At 36.7% G+C, this 22,184-nt stretch overlaps 1 protein-coding gene across 2 annotated transcripts in view; it reads left to right on the top strand.

Annotated features, from left to right (window-relative positions):
* The window catches only part of tma16 (translation machinery associated 16 homolog), a 34,904-nt gene extending 14,855 nt beyond the window's left edge, over positions 1-20,049 (top strand). The window contains exons 3-8 of one of the 2 annotated variants that reach the window (XM_012962584.3): positions 3-112; positions 1,721-1,758; positions 4,925-5,009; positions 7,452-7,600; positions 17,012-17,054; positions 19,732-20,049. In XM_012962584.3, coding sequence (XP_012818038.1) covers positions 3-112; positions 1,721-1,758; positions 4,925-5,009; positions 7,452-7,600; positions 17,012-17,054; positions 19,732-19,897 — 591 coding nt within the window. In that variant the 3' untranslated portion in view covers positions 19,898-20,049. The remainder of the gene's footprint in view (positions 1-2; positions 113-1,720; positions 1,759-4,924; positions 5,010-7,451; positions 7,601-17,011; positions 17,055-19,731) is intronic. The other variant, NM_001016631.3, reaches the window with a different exon arrangement.
* Positions 20,050-22,184: the final 2,135 nt, after the last annotated feature.

Below are 22,184 nucleotides of genomic sequence, written 5' to 3'. Positions count from 1 at the left end.
AGCCTAAAGCCCCACCAAATAAGAACAAGCAAGAGAAAAAGGTTATTCATCCGTACAGCAGGAAAGCTGCTCAGCTAACAAGAGAAGCCCACAAGCAAGACAGGAAGGATAGGTATGATCAGGCTATTTTTGCTAGTAACTGTTATTATTCTGCTTATATATATATATATAAAATATATTTATATATATTATATACACAAAGGATGGCACACCGCTACATAACATACCACGGGTGCTCGGTAAAGGATTCCAATAGTATAAAAAAGACCAGCAACTCCGGGATTTCTTGTGAAAAATCAAAACATATTGTAAACTAGCGGGATCCAGGACAGACACTTTCTTGGCTTTAAGGCAATTTATTTACACAGGGGTGCCCATTTCAGCATACAAAACAAATCATAAAAATAGATCCTGCCCTCTGGGTGCTACCTTCACACATTAGATTAGTTCCCTCACTAACCTGGGTCCCTTGTGGACTACCAGTAAGAAAACATAAATGTTAGGGTCACCCCTGTACTCACCACACTGGGGGGAATTAGCTCAGCCTCCTGGCTTTTCTTTCAGCTCCTTAGATCCTCAGTCTCTTGGCAGCTTTCTCAAGTCTGGGCTCCCTCTGCTTCTGGCAGTGGCAGGCAGCCCCCCCAGCCCCTCTGGGAGTCCCAACACAAAGAGGTATCCTTCCTGCTATGTGCCCTGCTCTGAGAGACTCTCTCACACCTGCCTATACCATTAAATACATTTTCCACAGGACAGCCTTCCTGTGAAAAGTAAGCTCCAATAGGTGAGCTGGACTACAGGAATGGATCGCCTGATCCGTTTGTTCCTTCCAGAACCCTATAGCTTTCAGGGCCAGACAGCACAACCCTTTAAACAGAGCAAACCTTCTTGGTTTATCATCTCCCACTATGGGGAACTTGAAGGGAAAACTCACCTTTTCTCTCATTTGTTGGGTCACTCTACCACAATATATTCAAAGCAGCATAAACAGCCGACGTAACGTTTCGGTCCCCATCCACCCTGAGAAAGGTCCCGATGGGGACCGAAACGTTACGTCGGCTGTTTATGCTACTTTGAATATATGTTTTGATTTTTCACAAGAAATCTCGGAGTTGCTGGTCTTTTTTATACTATATATAATATATATATATATATATAGTGTGTGTATGTGTTATTTTTTTTTTACATTTAATACCAGGGTTTTGTTTTGTAGAGTGCCATAAATAGAATTTAACAAGTTTGATCAGAAACAAGTGAATGCTGGGATTAGACCTGTAGTTTCAAGAAAGGGCTGCACTGTGGGAACATCGAATTGTGGGTCACATAAGTCACATTGACCAGAGTGCTGGCTGAGGTTGAGATGCTGCACTATAAAAGACAAAGTTTTAAATGTTGCAACTTGCACTGTGTGGAACAGAAACTGCCTTTAAACTTCACCAGTAATCTGTTCATATGATATTTCTCATGTTAAGTAACCCCACTACCACAAGAGCAACCTTTTGGAAAATGTGGCAGAGGGTAGACTACTTATTGACTATAACTGGAAAGAGTTTATTGATAAAAGTAACATTTTACATTTATTGATTTGTAGGCATTTATGCATTTTTAATTTGTGCATAGTGTTTTCACGTCAGTTAAAACATATCGAACATATTTTGTAAAAATGTATGATTTTTTTTGTTTCTTTAACCACACTATCATAAACAGCTTTTTTCTTTTTAAGGTTAAAAAATGAAAAAGCTCTGCGCCTAAGCATTATTGGTAAGTCCAACCATTTTGTTATGTCAACTAACAATTTTCTTGTTGAAACACCATTAAATGTGTGTTTATTTCACAACTATAGCTTTCTATTTTGTGCTCCATGCTTTATCTTTTTTACATTAGCATCTCTGCATTTTTTACTTTTTGCAGCACTAGTTGTGTAATGTACTTAGCTATTTTTCTTCTGAGGCATTGCCCTTCATTGTTTGTGTATGCAGTTGGCATCCAGTTTTACGTTTCATTTGAGAAAAGTTAATTTTATCAAAGTTATTTTATCAATAAATTTATATCTTGTATAATATATGCTCATCATAAAGAGTGGTTAAAGGTGTAATTATATAAAGCAATGTATTTTGTATTCTGTGTTATAAATTATAATGTTCCCTATATATATTAAAATTTGAGGATATAAGAAATCATGTCAGAACTCCATAACCCCTACAGAAGCATTTAAATCATTCATTCATTTATGAATGATTCATTATAGAAATCGTACTATTCTGTCTGAGTGACCACAGAAACTTTTCTTCAGCAAGGCAGCATACAGAAAGATTGGTACTTTGCGAAATGATGTCCACTATTGTAAGTTGTTCGTTAATGTTGCATTTTTATAAGGTCGCTTCTCCCTATAATGGTTAAGTTAGTGATTTGGGATATATTTTATGGAACAGGTAAAAATGTCTTGAGCTTGCTTTTCATTTTTCACAGGCATCTGTTAGTTCCCAGTGAACACAATAATTTTACATATAGACAGTACATGAGAACGTGTTGCCTTTGACTTTTAGGGGCAGATTTTTCAAAGTCCGAATTTCGCATTTTTAAAAGTACGATTGCCAAAAATTCAGAGTAAGTACAATAACTTCTGATGTGCATTAATTGCGCAAAAATTTGTATCGTGGTCGTACGAAAATTTTGTGGTGCGATCCAAAAGTTACGAAATTTTCGTATCCGAACGATCATAAACAGCACAAAACCCTTTCTGACCTTGAAACTTCAATGCATGATTTTGGAAGCTTCCCATAGAACTCAATAGCACTCTGCAGCTCCAACCTGGCCAAAAGACAGTCACGATAGTCATACTTTTTTAACAATATTATCATTTACAGTCAAACAGTTCTAAACATCAGAAAAAATTAAAAAAAATGTTGTAATTGTAGCCGTAGATAAATTTGCTACTACCTTAGTGTAGGCTTATCTGAGTTTTTTTCAGTTACATTAATACTACAACTGGCATGCAATTACAAAGAAAAGAAAAGGAGGTGTGGATCTAGACCGCAGGAGGGAACAGCTGCTCTGCTATAGGGTTTACATCCTCATAAATCATTTATTGGTTATGAGGAGATCACATGCTCCTAATAATACCAAACAGGGCCAGCCTTTACCCGCCAATTAGGAGGAATAATTTCTGGGGGGCTGGAACAGGATACACCCTTCATGTTTGGTATCATCCTGATCGTCCAGGTATGGATGGATCACAACATCGGCAGCTATAATCGGCCCGTGTATGGGGACCTTTAGTCTTGGTGCAGTAGCGATGCATTATGGGAATCTTCTTTACCCAGCTCAGCGTTTTTTCTTCCTGTTTGGCATCTGATCTACTGAACGTTTGAAATATGGGGAGACTTAAGGGCACTATTGAGACAACTGAAGGTATGCCTGCAGCTTGAGATTAACTCTTTATTAGCCTTTCCTTCTCCTTTAAAGGACATGTAAATCCCCCCCAAAAATTGGGGGAACAACTTCTTTGAAATCTTTAAAGGCCTGCCACTTCTGTTGTTCAGAGGTTAATAGTAAGGCTGTAACATCCCCAGCCACTATTTGTATGAATGTATAAAATACATTAGCATATTAAAAACAGAGGAGTTGGAGTCGTGGAGTCGGAGTCAGAAGTATCAGAAACTGAGGAGTCGGAGTTGGATAATTTATCTACCGACTCCACAGCTCTGTCACAAACAGGCCTTCCTTAAAACCGCAGCATCTGCTCGAGAGCAGGAGCAAATTCTGACTACTTTAAGGCCTTGAAGAAGCATATACTAAAGATCTTTCAACAGGTTGCAATGAGGGTTGCTTTGAGCACTGAGTTGTATTCTGTGGTTTCCTTTATCCTAAAAGCTTTCTTAGCAGTTAGCAGGTAATCGATTTCAAGTTTTAATAAGAGATGCTACAAGCAATAGAAAGTTTTCTGTACTTTTCCTTGTCCTGAAGCCCTAACTTGACTGACTCTTTATTACTGGGTTATCTTACTTTTACCCTAAGGGCTCTGGCACACGAGGAGATTTGTCACCGGCGATTTTTAAAAGAGCGATTTGGCGACAAGACGCCAATGCTAAATCAATGGAAATCGCCAGCGTCAAAACATACGAGGCTACTTCAAATCGCCTGCTGTTTCAAATCGCACACAGACCCTTTTCTGAGCGACTTGAGTAAACATGAGGGGGGTTAACTGTTGAGTGTACCATGGGTAGCAGATCACCTGGAGCTCAACTCGCATGAAATCTCTTCGTGGGTATTGTCGTGGCGACTTGTCGCCAAAGCGCCAGGGGGAAAAAAACGCAGGCGACAAAACTTCTCGTGTGCCAGAGCCCTAAAAAGAACTGGGCTGCTTTGTCAATTTGAATAATTCCAAATAAATCCTAGCATAGCAACAGTAAGAAAAACAATGTGATTCCTAGGCCTGATCAAGGAAACACCAGAGGTAATTTAATTCCCACATTGAGCCCTTTAAGGTCTGGATTACCAGAAACCAGGTAGTCGCTGGTTTGTTAAATAAAGGTTGTCCAGCAGCTGGAAGGTCCTAGGTACCAATATAATGGGTGGTGTTCACAACCAATGTTAGTGTTTGTGCACCAGAAGACTGCAGGATTTCCTTTTTAAAGGAGTATGTCAAAAATATAAATTTGCATTCAGTTAGAATCATTAAAAAAAGGTTTAATTTAGATAACTAGACATTGTGCTTTTTTTAATGCAAAAGTTAATTTCCCAGAGTGCCCCCTGTTATGCTTATTAATGTACAGATGGCCTCCGGCTGTTACGAAAGTGTTAAACTTTAAGTTTTATTCTAGAATAATTACTTGGTTTCTCTTAATGTTATTTGGTTGTGTTTTTTGTTAAATGTATCTTTTCCTCATTATAAATCTGCAGATTGTTGAATGCTTTGTTCTTGTAGGTGAAAAACTTCAATGGTTTCAAAGCCATTTAAACCCTGAAAAGGAAGAATACACAAAGAAGGAAGCCTGTGAATTAATTGAAAGGTAGGAGGCATTAATAAATGTTTCATTGCCAGTACAAAATGATTACACTAGATTTTCTGGTATTCAGTGTATTCATCCTACCATGTATATAAGTTGGGCACATCTCCCCTGCCCAAATAGAATAATTTTTACTACATATATCCCCTACGTTTGCAAGTGCCATCACATTTTCCTAAAACAAAAAGCAGCTTTCTCCCTGTGGTCATTTTACCTCTGACATCATCAGTGACATTTACACCTGCAAACAGCACATGTGTGCTATAAAGTACATGCTATGAAAAATGCTGGCTTACACAGGCAGAACTTACTTTGATAAAAAGTGTTGCTTGGATTGAGCACTGTAATGGTTAAGTTGAGCTCAGGAGAATAAGATAGGAGAATAAACATGTTTCTCTACCATAGTGCACAGCTACAGCAACATTTCTTTGGGAACCAGCATTGCCATCTCTTTAATGTTGTGGTTGGCAAACTGAGTTGAGAAGATCTGTGTATGCTCAGTTAGCCAAGAGCCAAAGTCAGTTCCTAAGGGAGGGGGGGGGTTAGAGGAGGAGAAGGAATCCTGAGTGATTAAGGGGAAGCTGCCGCCTTACTTTTAATCTTTGAAAAACAGTAGCAGGTATTTAAAGATTGCAAAGATTATATTTTTGTGTTGGGGAGAAAGCACTTTCTTTATTTAAACAAACATTTGACATGTATAATATAATTGAGACATTTTACAGTAATTTAAACTAGATAAGAGAGAAACAAAGTGGAAGATAAAAGGATAAGAAGGCATATGTATATACAGTTCCGTGCCAGTTTTATTTATTTATATAGTACAAACAAGTTATAGTCTTAAAATCTTAGATTTTATAGAATAAATTATTTTACTTTTTGACAGGGACTTTACTCATTTTTGACAGGGACTTTCATCGCTTACCTTTTACCCCGGGCTGGTGCTCCTGTGAGAAGAAATCAGTACCAGCCTGGGGTAGCTGCGAGCGAGTGTCTCCTCTTTTGTCTCCTGTTTTTGCGCGCTCACGCAGTAGAGTGAAAAGCCGAACTTTAACAAAAAAATTGTCTTTTTCACTCTACTGCGCATGCGCCAGCCCTGGGATTCAGAAGACAGAAGAGGAGACACTTGCTCTCAGGTAGCCCGGGCTGGTGCGGTTTTCTTCTAAAAGGAGCACCAGCCCAGGGTAAAAGGTAAGCGATTAAAGTCACCCCCCCCCAGTTATTTTTACCTTTCCTTCTTCTTTAAGTGTAATGCAACCACTCCCACACCTTACTCCTTTGTGAAGTTATGAATTCTGGAATTTGAATTCCCTCTGCTGTCTATAGTGGGTAGTGCACAGACTCTCTGAACAGTAGAGGGACTTCAAATTCCAGAATTCATAACTTCACAAAGGAGTGAGGTGTGGGAGGGGTTGCATTACATTTTGAGCCTATGGTCCCTACCACAACAGACAAATTATCATGATTTCCTTTTAATCAGTGGAATCAGGCAGGTCTGTGTAAAAATATATATATGTTTTTGTGCTAAGCCCAACTAAATAAACTCATGCTAAAAGGGGCGTGCTGGGTGTGTATAATTTCAATTTAAACCTGTTTCTAACGAAATTCCTGTTTTCAAGAAATCATTTTAATCTCCTTTTACTTTGATGTGTGCAGCATTATCTTTCATAGAAATATTGTTTTTAGTTGTCTTTCCTTTTACAAGATACAAGGAGAATGAATAATGAGCAGTGTACAGCTAGCTGTAGATCTGTATTTATAGCTCAGTGATATGAGTGCATTTAGAATAATCTTTACTTTTAATTTCTTTTCTTCAGCATTCATCTTCTTATTAAAACATCAAACTTTTACATTCGGTTCCTTCTTGTTAGAAATAATAAGCGTTGTATAATTAGGTTGTTCAGCTGAAAACAATTAATTCTGGCAGTTGTTATTTCTTATGCAAAATCTTCTAATTCTGACATCCAGTAAAGCCAAAACACCCTTTTGATTTGATTTCCACTTGAAATATAATGTACTAGTGTGCATATGTTTTGCCTCTTCCTGTTTTCTAGGTTGCTGGCCAGTGTCACAGTTCTATCTAACATTATTATATACTGTTCTTATTAGGTCAGAACCTGAGTGAACATACACAGAGTAATTTGGATCAGATTTAATGGTTTAATTCTGGTTGTGGTATAGAGAGACAGGGGAGGTGTGAGCAGTTAAACTAATAAAGTATTTCACAAAGCAAGATTTACATGGTGAGATGATGTTTGTAGTACACGTTACAGTTATTAAAGGACTTGTACTAAACATTTGTTTTTGTATTTTTAATTATTGTTAATAAAAGGGCGAGGATATTGCCATCATTTCCTAATTGTCTGTTTCCTATGAGGAACTAAGTAAGGAGAGTCTGGCATGAGGAAGATTTTGTAATAATAAAAAATTAATTCTGTGTACTTTCAGTTACTTACATCGGTTTGATAGTGAATTAGAGCAAATTGAATTGCATAACAACATCAAAGGAAGGCAAACAAGACGGCATGGTTCCCGTGAGACAGTTATCAAACAAACCATAGAACGTGAAAGGCAACTTTACAGCGGATATGGAATAGGTATAATTTTTACAGTTTTAATTGGATATGTTGATGTTTAAACGTGCTGCAAAAATGACCACCCCCCCCACCCACCCATGTTTTTTTATGCTATGCCTGAATTAATACATTGTTTTACACTGAATATAGCAGTACAGGTTGTGTCACAACTTCTTCTTAAAGGAAAAGTAACATTAAAATTTTTCAAGTAAAAAATCTATTGTACCGTGCTCCAATAATTGCCCTATCCTTCCCAGCATTTATTATTTTAAATGCTTTATTAGAAAATACCTTGTAAAGCGTTGCATTCGGGCACTTCAAATATGGCGATCCAGAAGAAGTAGAATCCATTATGCGATGATCGATTGATCGATCCTAGCCTGACTTTCCTGTACAGAAGAAAGGCTAGGATCGATCAATCAATCATCTCATTGTGGATTCTGCTTCTTCTGGATCGCCGTATTTGAAGTGACCGGATGCAACTTTTTACAAGGTATTTTTTAAGAAAGCATTTAAAATAATAAACTCTGGAAAGGTGGGAAGGATAGGGCAATCATTGAAGCAGGGTAGAATAGATTTTTTACTTGAAAAATTTTAGTGTTACTTTTCCTTAACACAATTACAACGAGGGCTGTGGAGCCGGTATATAAATCCTTTAACTCTGACTCCCAACTTCTCTATTTTTAATACTAATGTATTTTCTGTGATGATTAAAGGAACACATAACAATAAGGTTAGAATTGCTCAGCTAGACTTCACACTGGTGAAACGGCTACACACTGGGTGGTGACTTGAAATAGAAGATTGTTATATATTGTATTTTTCTTCATTACTATTTAAATGTCGGAGTCAGTACATTTTTGCCAACTCAAGGTACCCAAAATCTCCAATAGCCAAGGCTTTTGCCAATATCGGTCACCTCATCTCCCACCATACACACACTGCATGTTGTACAGTACCTTGTTTCGTAGGATATGGGTAAATGTGTGGCCACCTTAACCCAGTTTATTTCTTTATAGTAAACAACATTATCGGTGCCCTTATTATGATCATTTCAAAACTAATTTTCCTAAAAGGTTCTCTTAAAAAGGCTTCAGAGGTAGTAATTCTGCTTTAATCACCTGTCTGGTTAGTGTGGTGTAGATGGCAGCCTTTAATGGGTTTGTAGAGCATGCTAGTATAGAGAAACATAAATGTTTTAAGTGTTTTAGACATCCAGTACACATTACCTTAACTCAAAATAGTAGTACTGTCCCCTATTGAGAGGATGCCGCACATGGATTTTTGACCCTTCCACTCCCCTTTTTCTGCACAAGATGTATATGCATAGGTGCAAGGTGGGAAATCATGGGTTGTGGTCATTTGTAAATCTTATGTAAATCAGTCCTACACTCTGAAACAGAGTGACTTAGTTAATATACCTGAGCAATGTGGAATCATAGCACAGGAGGAAGAAGTATAGGAAGTGGAATGCAGTGTGAAGAGCCACCAGAAGCTCCTTGCATATTTATCTCCAAATAAAGCAGTTGCATTGCTAATGTAGAATTTTGTAAATTGTAACAAAATAAATTGATACCTTTCTCATACTTAATAATTTACTAACTGGAGTTCTGTCTGTTAAATTTTTACTTTTTTATGTCTCATATACAGTGAATATGTTATCGAGTGTGGTATAATTTGGTATGTTCATCTTACATTTTAAGAAATAAATAGAACTTTGGTTTTAGCCAGCAAACCAAAACATTTAACAAAAATATTACAACGGAAAAAGGCCATCACCTTGATTTATCTGACTCCCTATCCATTTGCTACATTCAGATATGCTGAATGTATTACTATACTATAAATAGTAGTGTAATTTGTGTCTTATATTGACTACACTTACATTTATTGTATTCTGTAATTGCAACTGTATTGCTTGACATTACCAATTGACAATTGCTTGACATTGACTAAATATCACAATCCTCTGCATTCTGTTTGTTGCTCAGTCTTTAAAATAAATAACCTGCATTTCCTTAGGTCTGTGCTAGAGAGAATGTTAGGGATGCACTGAATCCAGGATTTGGTTCTGGATTCTACCAAGATTCGCTTTTTCAACAGGATTTGGAATCCATGGCCTTGGCCACATAACTTGTTCTGCTTTCCAGTTATGATTTGTTTAATTTCTTTTTCCCATACTTTTCCTTCATTTCCCTACATTTCCCACATGTATTCACTTACAAGAAATTAACAAGTTGTAATGTCTAGTGACATAGGTGCACTCCACAGATACCACTAGGGGGTCATGAGCAGTTAAAAGTGACTAGTCATGGCAATACCCAAGTATCCAGCAACAGCTTACTAATTTAGCTTGTACATAATATATGTGCACAGAGTAGGGAAACATTTTTAATAACCAACTTTTCATTTAAACATGTTGAGCTTGGAAGCATTTCTTATAATATTAAACTTCATGGTCCCTTTTCACATGTGAAGTTTCTGCTCTGTATTATCTCAACACTTTCAGTTAACAGACCCCTTGGTTTTACCAATCATGAAAATGATAGCGAAGTCCTGAACATAGAGAATATTAAATAACAAAACAAATGTAGTTATTAATCCTGACTGATGTAATTCACAAAATAAATACACACATGCACAAACATTTTTTTTTTAAATTGACCAATTAATGTGTATTTTAAATTAGCCCTTTCTAATAAATCAGTGTGCATGTACAAGTGATCCCAAGCCAACAGTGCCAGCCTATGCCAAGGCTAGTGTATTTTCCATTTATCTTAAATGGGAGGTTCCCCTTTAAATTAACTTTTAGTATGACATAGACAGTAATATTCTGAGACAATTTGCAGTTGGGTTTCATTTTTTTGTGGTTTCTTAGTTATTTAGCTTTTTTGTAAACAGAGCTTCTGTTTGGAATATTAACAACTGGTTGCAATCAGGCAGTGGTTTGAATGAGAGACTGTAATATGGATAGGTTTTATGTCCTTACTATGTGTTATCCTGAGGTAGTGTGTAGCTTGACATGCAGCTAAACCTTCCCACACTCCAATTAAAGAGACCAAGAGTGAAATCTGTTGATTTTTATTGGGTGCTTGTGGAAAAAGGTGAAACTGTAACGTAACTGAAATAAAACACAGTGAGCATATGGCAAAATATAGTAACGCAGAAAAACAGCTGCAACATAAACACAGCAATGCTGGCACAAATTATATGCCACAGTGTCTGAGTTGCTGGCAATTTTAGTGGTGGCTCAGTGCAGGTTTTATGTCCAAAATGCTTACCAGCGATGCTACCATGGGGGGAAAGATGGATGTGGTGTGCTTGTTCCACAGCATGGGCTACAAAATGGAGTCTAGGCTCCCACAATGCATTGTAATAGATCACTTGTTAGAAGTATGGTGGTTCCATAGGGTCAGAGGCTATGCAGAAAATGGTTCCCTGCATATACAGCAAACATCCAGCAGAGGGAGTTCGCTGCTAATTATCAACAAAAAATGATGGGATGATGGAAGCTTATGCTGGAGACATGACAATAGGAGAGGGACTGAATAGAATAAAGTGAAAAATCTGTCACTTACTGGGAGCTGCTAAAAATGTAGGCACCCCCCCTTCAGTGATTCTAATCACTTACCTGATACCCCAAGCCGATGCTCCTGTTAGCAAAAAAACTGCACCGGCCCCGGGTACATGCGAGCAAGTCATTCTCTTCCCCTGTCTGTCTCTGCGACGCTTGCACATCTGTGTACTCACTTTACTGCACGTGCATTGGCCCCTGGGATTTTGAAGAAAGAAAATGGAAGGAAGAGGATCAAGTACCCTGGGCCGGTTCAGTTTTCTGCTAACAGGAACACAGGCCGGGGGTATTAGAAAGGTGATTACAATCATTTGGGTATGCCTAACATTTGGCATCACCAAGTTATTGTACCTTTCCTTCTCCTTTAAACAATAAAGAATGTTAAGCTACCAACAAAAGTTAGAAAGTGCACATCGGTGAAGAGGTATTAACAGTTATTCACTTATTGCGATTTTACTAGCCTGTGTTAAAAAAATAAAAAAAAAGGATTTTATGGTAGAGATGAAGCATGTTCTCTTTCACATCCAAAAGTACACAAAAAGGGGGGTTGTGGAAGTACTCCAAGGAAAATAAACAAGTACTATGGAAGTGCAACTGATCATGCTAAATAAGCTAAAAATGTACAGAAGAGAGGGGATTGATCAATGCACATTTCATGGTCCCCTGTTTCACTAGTAATTTAGTATTGGGTGCAAGTGCGTATATTTTCCAAATGGGTTATGATCATAGTATTGTCAGGCCACCATACCGCTTAAAGTTAAGCCCATATAAAACTGGCCATGGAAATGTGCATTGACCAGTTACCTTTTTTATGTATCACATTTTTCCATTAAAATAAATGTTTCCAGTTATTACATATTTTGCCTCGCTCTTCAAATGTTTTCTTAACATAAATAGCTTAAAATTGCTTACAAAATGTTCCAAGCAAATTTGAGATTCATGTGCTGTATAAATGAATTAACATTTGGTAGCAGTTCTTGTTTCAGTAATAAAGTGTAAATGTTTGTTTTGAAAGGAAAAAATGTGCCTCATTTCTAAAATTGTCATGTTGACTAAAGTTATTTGATATGAATAGAATGTTTTGAATTTATTCCTGCCAACATCTCCGTATTAAAGCAGATATATTATCTTAGAAAAACATAGTTTCACAGATAAACCTATTTCATATCTTGCTTTGTTGTTCTTGCTTGAACAAGTTATGGTAATTGCTTACTCTGGCTCTGGGGCATAACTGCTCTCTTCATGGTCAGGCTCCTCATGCTGCAGTCTGCTTGCCTAGACCATGGTTTTTAAGGGTTTACACTGTTGGTTGTGATGAAATGGAATCCACTTTGATTCTGTGCTCTATGACAAAGGGGGGTGGGGAGTGGGCAATGAATTCTTTTTGTAAGTACTATAGACAGAAAAAATCTAATACACCATGGTGATACAAAATGTAACTTTCATATTACTACTCTTTTGCTGCTGAATTCTCTTTTTAAAGGGGTTGTTCACCTTTGAATTAACTTTTAATGTGTTATTTATTGTCAGTTCTAAACAACTTTTCAATTGGACTTCATTAATTATTTGACGACTTCTTACTCTTTCAAGCTTTCAAATGGGAGTCACTGACCCCAGCAGCCAAAAAACTATTGCTCTGTGAGGCTACAGTTTTATTAATTATCTTACTATTCGGGTCCTCTTCTATTCATATTTCTGTCTCTTGTTCGAACCACTCCTGGTTGATAAGGTAACTGGAACCCTATCAACCTGATACATGCTAATATTATTCTCTACATCATACTAAAAGTTGTTCACCTTTGAGTTAAACCCTTTAAGTTAAACCCTTTAAGTGGAAGTAAATACCTGAAGAGCATAATTATGAAGACACTGGAGCGAGAATATGTGGCTTTCCATTGACATACAATAACTTAGATTGTAAATTCTTGAGGATTACCATCTTTTGTAGAACAGTTGTTACCCCTGCATGTGATATAATTAAATTAGTTGTGACAATTGTATTTCTGCAGATTATGGTTCGTTTTTACAGAATTAACATGTATTTGGAATTAATGTTTATTTTCCTCCATAATTTTCAGCAATCTTCTTTAACACACTGCTGGAAATTGTTGAAGTAGAAAATAAGAGGCAATTTGCTAGTGCAGACAAAGATCACACATTGACTGTGACCTATTTAAATGAGCAATATAATTGCCCTGTTGAAAGGCGATAGTATTGAAGTGGAGAATGTGATCTGGAACAACTTTAATATTCTCAAAGCAAGTAATATATTTTTATTGCACAAATAGTTTTAGGTTACATAACATTATCCTTTGGGACAGAAGCAAGTTAAAACAAATTATTGAATATAAATACTTGTTCATTTGTGCTGACATTCTTTAATATATCCGTGAGGCAAATAAAAAGGGGAAAATGATTGTTAGTAATAAGAAGGGTTAGTTGGGACTTCTACATTAAGGGTAGATTTATTAGAGTGTGAAATTAGATAAGTTGACCAGATCACTTAAATTTAGGGGCATGTCAGTTGCAGTCGGTCCTGCCCTGTAACATGTATTTATTTGACGTTCACCCTAAAATTAGAGTTCACAACAGTAAATTTCCCCACTCTCTATTCATTCCTATGATTATTATAAAAACTCCCATAGGAATGAGTTGGGGAATTTTATTGTGATGAGCTAATTTCACACTTTAATAAATCTGCCTCTAAGGGTTAGTTTGTAAGCAGGAGTTTTTATACCATTTAAAACAGTTAGTAGTCACTGCAAGATTCTCGATGCTGACTGATCTCTTGAGGAATTATTGTCACTTGTTGGATCTAACCCAAAAAGCCAATTAACAGTTTTCCCCATCTCAGCTGCTGCCAAGTACAGGGTACGACTGGGAAGTTGCCAAATTCAGCAGCTAGTGGCTCTCATATCAGTTTATTTTCCCCAGTTAACGGTTTCATATCAATTAAATAGTATATTGCTGTAATCAGTCTAGTACAAGTCGACTAAGGAAAGCAAATCTTTTGTTGGTATGAATTACTACAATGCAGCCTATTTGCTTAATAAGTTAGTAAATGTAAGCTGTAGATATAAGCTGTAGTGTCCTTCTCACAGTAGAGTACAAAAAAGCAAACTTGCACAAAAATATGTTGTAGAACTACTAAAGGACTTATTTTCATTTCGCAAAGTAATTTTTTTTATCATAGTTTAAGATGGATAACCAGCTCTAAACTTCTACTGAAGACAGTACTTAACAGACATCTGGTCTCCCTTATGAATCAGCCAAAGATGCCCATTTGGTGACCTAGACAACTCCTTCCATTTATATTTACAGCAAACTCTTCTTGTAGTTTGAGTTAACATTTTCATTTTATTTATTTTTTTAATTAAAAAAACCTGCTTTTATATTTGCATTTTAAAGCACTAAGCCCTAAATTGCAAAGACGCAAATCTTTTTTGTCAAAGCCAAATAAACAAGGTTAAAACCCCCAAATGGTTGACCTTTTATTGGCTCCACTGGAATTACATGACTAGTTGGGAAGGGTGGGAGCTACAACATGGAGCTGGTCACTGCTCCTATATAAACTATAGTAAAAAAGGGAAAGTTGTGCTCAACCACTACATTTTAAACCATTAGGCGGAAGTGCAATGAGGTTGTGACCACAAAATATATATAGACAACAACAAGAGATCCTCTGCACTCACCCATTATCAGTATATATAATGGTTTAAAATGTAGTGGTTGAGCACAACTTTCCCTTTTTTGCTATAGTTTATATAGGAGCAGTGGCCAGCTCCATGTTTTGGCTCCAACCCTTCCCAGCTACAGTCAGGTGATCCCAGTGGAGCCAATAAAAGGGCAACCATTTGGGGGTTTTAAATTTGTAAAAAGTAAGTTGCAGGTAGAACTTAGTCCCTTAGCTAAATGTATATTGAAGCAGTAGAATTCTTAATGAATCGCATTACAAGTCAGTGTAGGACTGGCCAGAAGGGATGACTAGTTTAAGCCTAATGGTTTAAAATGTAGTGGTTGAGCACAACTTTCCCTTTTTTTGCTGTTCTGATATCTATCTATTTTGTTAACTTCCCATTGTTCTGTTGACTGGCTGCTGTAGGGGGGGGGGGTTATATCACTTAAACTTCCAGTGCAGCAGCAAAGTGTGACTGAAGTTTATCAGAGCACAAGTCACATGGCTGTGGTACCTGTGAAAAACATGTGAAATTAAATATTGAAAAATCTGTTGAAGGAGGTTTTCCCTATTGAAATCTCAGACATTTAGTTTGGTGTGAAAGTGTATGCCTCTACAATCAGAAAGAGATTGCACCACTTAAACTTTCATGGGAGGTGTGCAAGGAGAAAACCTTTGCTTTCTGAGACATTAAGGCCAGACTGAAGTTTGCCAGAGAGAACAAACACCAGGACTTCTGGGATAATGTTCTTTGGACAGATGAGTCTAAAATTGAATTATTTGGACACCAGAACAGAGGACATGTTTGGTTTAAACCAAATACAGCATTCCAGGAAAAGAATCTCATACCAACTGTGAAACATGGAGGTGTAATGGTTCGGGGATGCTTTGCTGCTGCAGGACCTGGCCAACTCACTATCATAGAATCCACCATGAATTCTACTGTGTATCAGAGGGGGCTTGAGGAAGATGTGAGACCACCTGTAAGAAAATTAAAGCTAAAGCAGAAGTGGACCTTGCAACACAACAGTGACACAACATACCAGTAAATCCACCAAGGACTGGCTGAAAACTAAGAAATGGAAAGTCCTGGCGTGGCCCAGTCAGAGCCCAGATCTTAATCCCATTGATATGCTGTGGGGTGACTTGAAATGGGCTGTACATGCAATAAACCCCTCAAACATCTCACAGCTGAAATAATTCTGCATTAAGGAGTGTGGCAAACTTTCCTCAGACCGATGTCAAAGACTGGTAGATGGCTACAAGAAGCATCTCACTGCAGTTATTTCAGCCAAAGGGAGTAACACAAGCTATTAGGGGGTAGGGTGTCCTACCTTTTTCCTCATTTAGAATACACATTTTTGTTGATATCTTTTGTTTAATCAAAGGATCTTTTGAGTAAATCAAGGTTAATTTTTGTTGTTTATCTGCAATTAAATCCAGAGATAAATAAAAACAAGATTAGAAATTGATATGTGAACATTTCTTAATAAAGAATTGAATATTTAATGGGTTGTGGAAATGTTTTCACATGACTGTATAAAAAAATTAAAAAAAATGTATAAAATATAAAGAAAAATTTAAAACTATATAAAACACTTACACACTTACCTATTTACACACTTGTTAGATATGCTGCATGATTCTATAACGAGCACAAGTTTTATATAATACTTTGTTTTGATTACTGTTAAAATAACAAAAATAGATATGCAAGAAAAGGAAGAAATTAGGCTTAAAATCAGGGGGCATAGTAAATCACAGTTGCCCAGGGTTATATGCTTCTCAGAAAATAGTGCTCATCACTTTGATATTGAATTGCCTAATACCACTTATGTAATTGAAAGAAAGTGCTTGACAATCGGCATGATCAAAATCATTGCTATGACAAGTGGAATTTAAATCAAATGCTATATTTTAGATACTACTGTCAACTTCATTTTCCAGTCAATTCCACCCGCAAACCATTAACTACTGTTCTTTCTGTGAGCTATGTCTAGTCAAGTTCTCATGCTTATTACAGCAATGTGCCAACTGATGTAAGTTGTTGTTCTGCGATCCTTTTTTATTTTTTCCTTTACATTATTCGCTCATAATAATTGTATATTATAAATGTAAAGACAACACAGTAAATATAGATCATAATATTAAAAACCTATATTATTTTGCTTGCCCTTTTTAGAAATTCCAGATATTGTGAATTCCAAAAATCTGAAAGTGTTCAGGTAAGTGTATGTAACAGCTTTCATTTTTGCTGCTTAAATATATTGTTTTTCTGCACATCTATTATGCTGCCATGATAAATTGGTTTAAAGACGATGACTTAAGGGCAAACAGTGACCAAAAGATAGTTGCAGGAACTACACTGTGTAAACAATGGTTCAGGAGCAGCATTGTGCAGAGGATAGAGGAAAAATCCATGCATGTGGGAAATTGCCCTTAACTGCCCTTAACCATTATGTGTTTTGACTGTAAGAGGAAACCACAGAGGAAACCACAGAAACCAGAAGAAATATAAATATTTTCATAGCATTGTCTTGCATTCTGTCCCTAGAAATTTAAATTTTTTCATATATACAACAGAAATGATGAATTACTACTCTTCACTGTCTGGGTTTGACATATACCAGGCATACTCTACCTGCCTGATGGCACAATGCTGACTGTAAAGTTTGGTCGGCGAGGAATAATGTTCTTTGCCGTTTTCCATATTGTAAGCTACAGCCCCTGGTTCCAGTGAAAGCAAACTTTAGCAATAATTTACAGAGAAATTGTTAGCAAATTCATGATTCCAATTCTATAGCAACTGTGCAAAGGTCCTTTACGGTTTCAACATTATGATGCTCTCGTTTACAAAGCAAGATCCATAGAGAATGGGTTTGGTGATATAGGGGTGTAAAAACTTGGCTGGCCTACTAGCGCCCTGACCTCAACCCAAGTGAATGGTTGTGGAGTGGGATAAATTACACAAGCAATGCTTTTCACATCTAGTTGGACAGTGTTTCCAATATTTCCTGTATTCCTCTTCTTAGAAACAACCATTCTTGTATCTTATCACTCCATCTTGTTTGCTTCCTTAAGCTAATGTCCCACAGGGAGATTAGTCACCTTCAATAAATCTCTGATACCGTATTCGGCTAATCTCCCCCAAACACCTTCCCAATGGCAATAATGTGAACCACCGCTGGGAATGTATATACATAAAGGAGCCCCAAGTTTTTCTTGCAAGGATGTCCTTCCCTATATCTTGTCAAAATACATTCCCCACAACCTAAGCTGATTTTGACCTTTACCTCTATTCTCATCACTTTGTCCCATTTCCAACTGCAAGACTTCCCTTGAGCTTCCCTCTGTCTCTTGAGCTGGCCGCCACTCTCTGTCCTTCCAAACCTTTGAATTCTTTCTAAAGACCCACCTGTTTAGAGAAGCATAGTCAGTGTATCTTGTTTGATTAGAAGGCAACTTATTATATTACCAATTTTTTTTAGCATCATTATATTTCAAATATTCCCTACCCTTGTACATTGTAAGCTTCTTGTTAAAACATAATAAGCACTGCATAAACCTGCTAGCACTATATAAATGAAGGATTGCATAGCATAAAGCTGAAGAGCGTTCCTGCAAATCTATATATCATACAAGGAATCACTTTGCCTTTTTTCATGCTTGTGTCATTTAGAGTGATATGATATACATCTACCATGTTTAAAGATCCATTTCAAGATAGTCTACACTGCCTGGAGATCCAAAGGCCTTTTAAACTAAAAGCCTCTTCAGATTTTAGTTAATAGTGAATGAATAGTGTTCAATTTCTAAGGAGTTTCAAAAGCATTTTACATGGATATTGGCATTTAGAAACCTTAAAATAACTGTAAATAGGGGCAGTAATGTTTTTCCCTCAGTAGCGTTATATTTGTGTTCTTGAAGATTCCATAGCATTCTGTTTTCCTTTGCAGTATATTGACTAGAAATGGCATATAAAGTAAGGAATTCAATATTTTATATGAAAGTGATGTTTCCTGCATGCCCGTGGTTATTTTATTCTTTTTGGATAAAAAAGGATATATGTAATATGTATCTTATTTACAGTCTACTAAAGGCCCCTGATGTTTGAACTTAATGCATAAAAACTCACCCACTTTTCTAATCATACCTATGGGTTTTTAGAAGCGTATTTATCATGGGCTTAAAAAAAAAAAAAAAATACATCTATTGGTTTAAGAGTAACATTTTAATTAATAGAATGAATTATTTTAAATGCACACAATGCCTTTAGTAAAAATGACATCATAAAAATCATGACAGAATCCCAAAAGTTGTTGCTGTTTTATTTTGAGTTTTCAGGGGTATGGAAAATGATTTTGGGCATTCACATAATAATAGTGATTTGCCAGTAGTTGTAAGGGCAGTGGCACGTGTAGAGATTAGTCGCCAGCGATAAATCTTCATTACCGCGGGGGACTAATCTCCCTGCAATGCCATCCCACTGGCAAGAATGTAAATCGCCGGTTGGTTGGCATACATGTCACTTCGGTTCCCCGAAGTTGCCTCTCAAGGAAACTTTGGGCAACTTCAGGAAACCAAAGCGACGTGTATGCCATCCCAACGGTGATTTCCATTCTTGACAGTGGGATGGCATTGCAGGGAGAATTAGTCAGCCGCGATAACAAAGATTTGTCACGGGGCGGCTAATCTTCCCCTGTGCCATTGCCCTAACATCTGAAACTGAAAATTTTATGTTTTGATTTGTTTAATCAGAAAGAAAATCCCTCTTCAGCAAATAGATACAAAATCCAGATTCTGATCATCTACTGCGTGATGTTTAAATCCCTGGAACAATGTAATCAAAACTTGCTTTGTCTTTTTTACTTATTTGTTTCCATTTATTGTTCCTTTTTTAAGGGACTGGGATCTAGACATGAAGAAACTGCCAAATATCAAAATGCGTAAAATTTCAATCAGTGATTTACTTTCCAAAAGTGGCAAAGAGGTTCAAGGCGGAAATGAAGAAACAGAAGACAAACTAGAATCTAATGATGAATCCTTGTCTGATGTTCAAGAAAGTTGAAATTAAAGCAGAGTCGTGAAGCTTGTGCTGAATTTCCAAAAATGAACTTTCTGGCTGTGTGAAATGTAAAATTATTGCAAAACATAATGCAGACTATGTGGGGTCTGTATACCTGCAATTGAAAAAATAAACCAGTTTTACCTTTTGCCTTGTATGAAAATGTATTATGTGAGAAAATTAACTTTTTGCAAAATTGATCCAGGGACTGATCCTGTGAGGCAGATTGGAGAGGCTTCAGATGGGTGTTTTTGCACCCTTTAGACAGGAAAAAGGTATTTTAATCATTTGAATAGCAGATTTCTCTTTATAGAATTCCCAGCTAGAGATATGGTGAGTATTTATTTTTTTGCTTTATTTAACAACAGGCGGAATGCACTGCGGTAAGAGAAGGCTTAAAATGTGCAAATTTTCATTCATTATTGTTTTAAAAATATGAATCCACTTTACCAGGCATGTATTATCTTATGCACATCATACCCTTTAAACAATCCTAAAATATGTGCATGTAGTATAGGCAGTACCTTTATACTCTCTTGACAGTGACTTTAACAATTATTCTCCTCATATTCTACAAGTTGGGTCTTTGCAAAATGTTTATATTGTCCTTTCCAGGGATATGTGTCCTTATGGTTCTTTTTACATGCAGATTAAACACTGATACGCATCATTACATATCAAGGACAGGCCCTGTTGAGAATTATTAACAAATCTGGTATTTATAACTCTAGATTGAATATATGTTATCTTTATCCAGAATGCTTGGGACCTGTGTTTTTTTGGATAAGGGATCTCCATACCTTCAGTCTACTAAAAAATAATTTAAACATTAAATAAACCCAATAGGAGTATTCTGCCTCCAATAAGGGTTAATTGTATCTTTGATGACAAGTAGAAGGTGCTATTTTATAATTACAGAGATAAAAGGAAATCATTTTTAAAAAGTAAAATTATTTGCTAGTAATGGAGTCTATGAGCGATGGCCTTTCCGTAATTCAGAACATTCTGGATGATGGGATTCCCCATACCTGTAGTCTATTTAGTACTGGTTAAATTAAAATAACACACAATACTACAATCTGATGTGATTTCTGAAATCATTAGTGCAATACACTACGAGTTTTTCATGAAGTGTAATATCCAAATAATTAGTGCTTACATGTAATATTATTGTTTAAAACTTGTATGATTTATCATGATAAAGCTATTCAAATTCACCTGCTTGAATCCATCTAAAGGCTAATTTTGGGAAAAAAAAGGTATAAAATAAACAATCATTGCAGAACAGGGCCTTGTACACTGACAGTGGGTAGTTATTCTAATGAACTATGTATGTGACACAATGCAAGACAGAGCTTACTACATTTCATGTTTTGATTTAATACTGTATATTGTACTATTTTTGCTCCTTTGATGACACATTTTATAAATGAGATAACAAATCCTTTATTTGAGAATACTGCTTCCTGTTTGACACACTGTACAATATGTGGAGAAAAAGATTATTAGAATCTGTACAGAACATTAAGTTGCTAAGTGGATCCTTAGGAAGGGGAAACATATCTCTCTAATCACAATGAAGGTCAAGCATTCATGTAAAGAACAAATGCATAAATGAATACACATATGTACCTTTATTTAAAATAGAGTGGTTCTAGAATGTACATGTTCGGGGGTATGATTAAATCCTAAACTAAGTACAAAAAAAGGCCTGTTAGAGGCTTATCATTCCTGGATGGGGTAATTGCTGCATGACAACTTTACAAGCATGCTGTTTTAACCTCAAGAACAATTTTAGCATAGTTGCTACTAAGTACTCTAATCCTGAAAGCTTACAGACTTACCTCCAGGGTAATTTACCTGGCCCCCGCTGCCTTCTCAGCCCTGGCAGCGGAAAGAGAGGACTGAGTGCGGGGGGGAGCTGGAAGAGGAGGAAGGACAGAGTGGGAGGGAAGCTGGAAGAGGGAGGACTCAGCAGGAAGTGGGAGGGAGGAGCTGGGAGAGGGAGGACAGACAGAGCGGGGGGGGCAGAGCTAGAAGAGAGAGTTAATATAGAAGTACATATTCTGTAAAATTCAAAATAGGCAAATGTTTTTTCTATTCCAAATGAAAATCTTAAAATTAAATGAGATTAGTGAGACAAAAATCAACTAAAAAAAAATGCACTTCAAGTTATCTCCCACATGTATCTCCTAAAAATGCACCAACACAATAAAAAGCTTGTGCGTTGTGCAAACACAACACATTGGGGCAGGTTTATCAAAATTTGAATTCATGAAAGAAAAAACAC

The sequence above is a fragment of the Xenopus tropicalis genome, chromosome 1, assembly GCF_000004195.4.
Source record: "Xenopus tropicalis strain Nigerian chromosome 1, UCB_Xtro_10.0, whole genome shotgun sequence".
Lineage (NCBI taxonomy): Eukaryota > Metazoa > Chordata > Amphibia > Anura > Pipidae > Xenopus > Xenopus tropicalis.
This window is presented reverse-complemented; position numbering and strand designations above follow the sequence as displayed.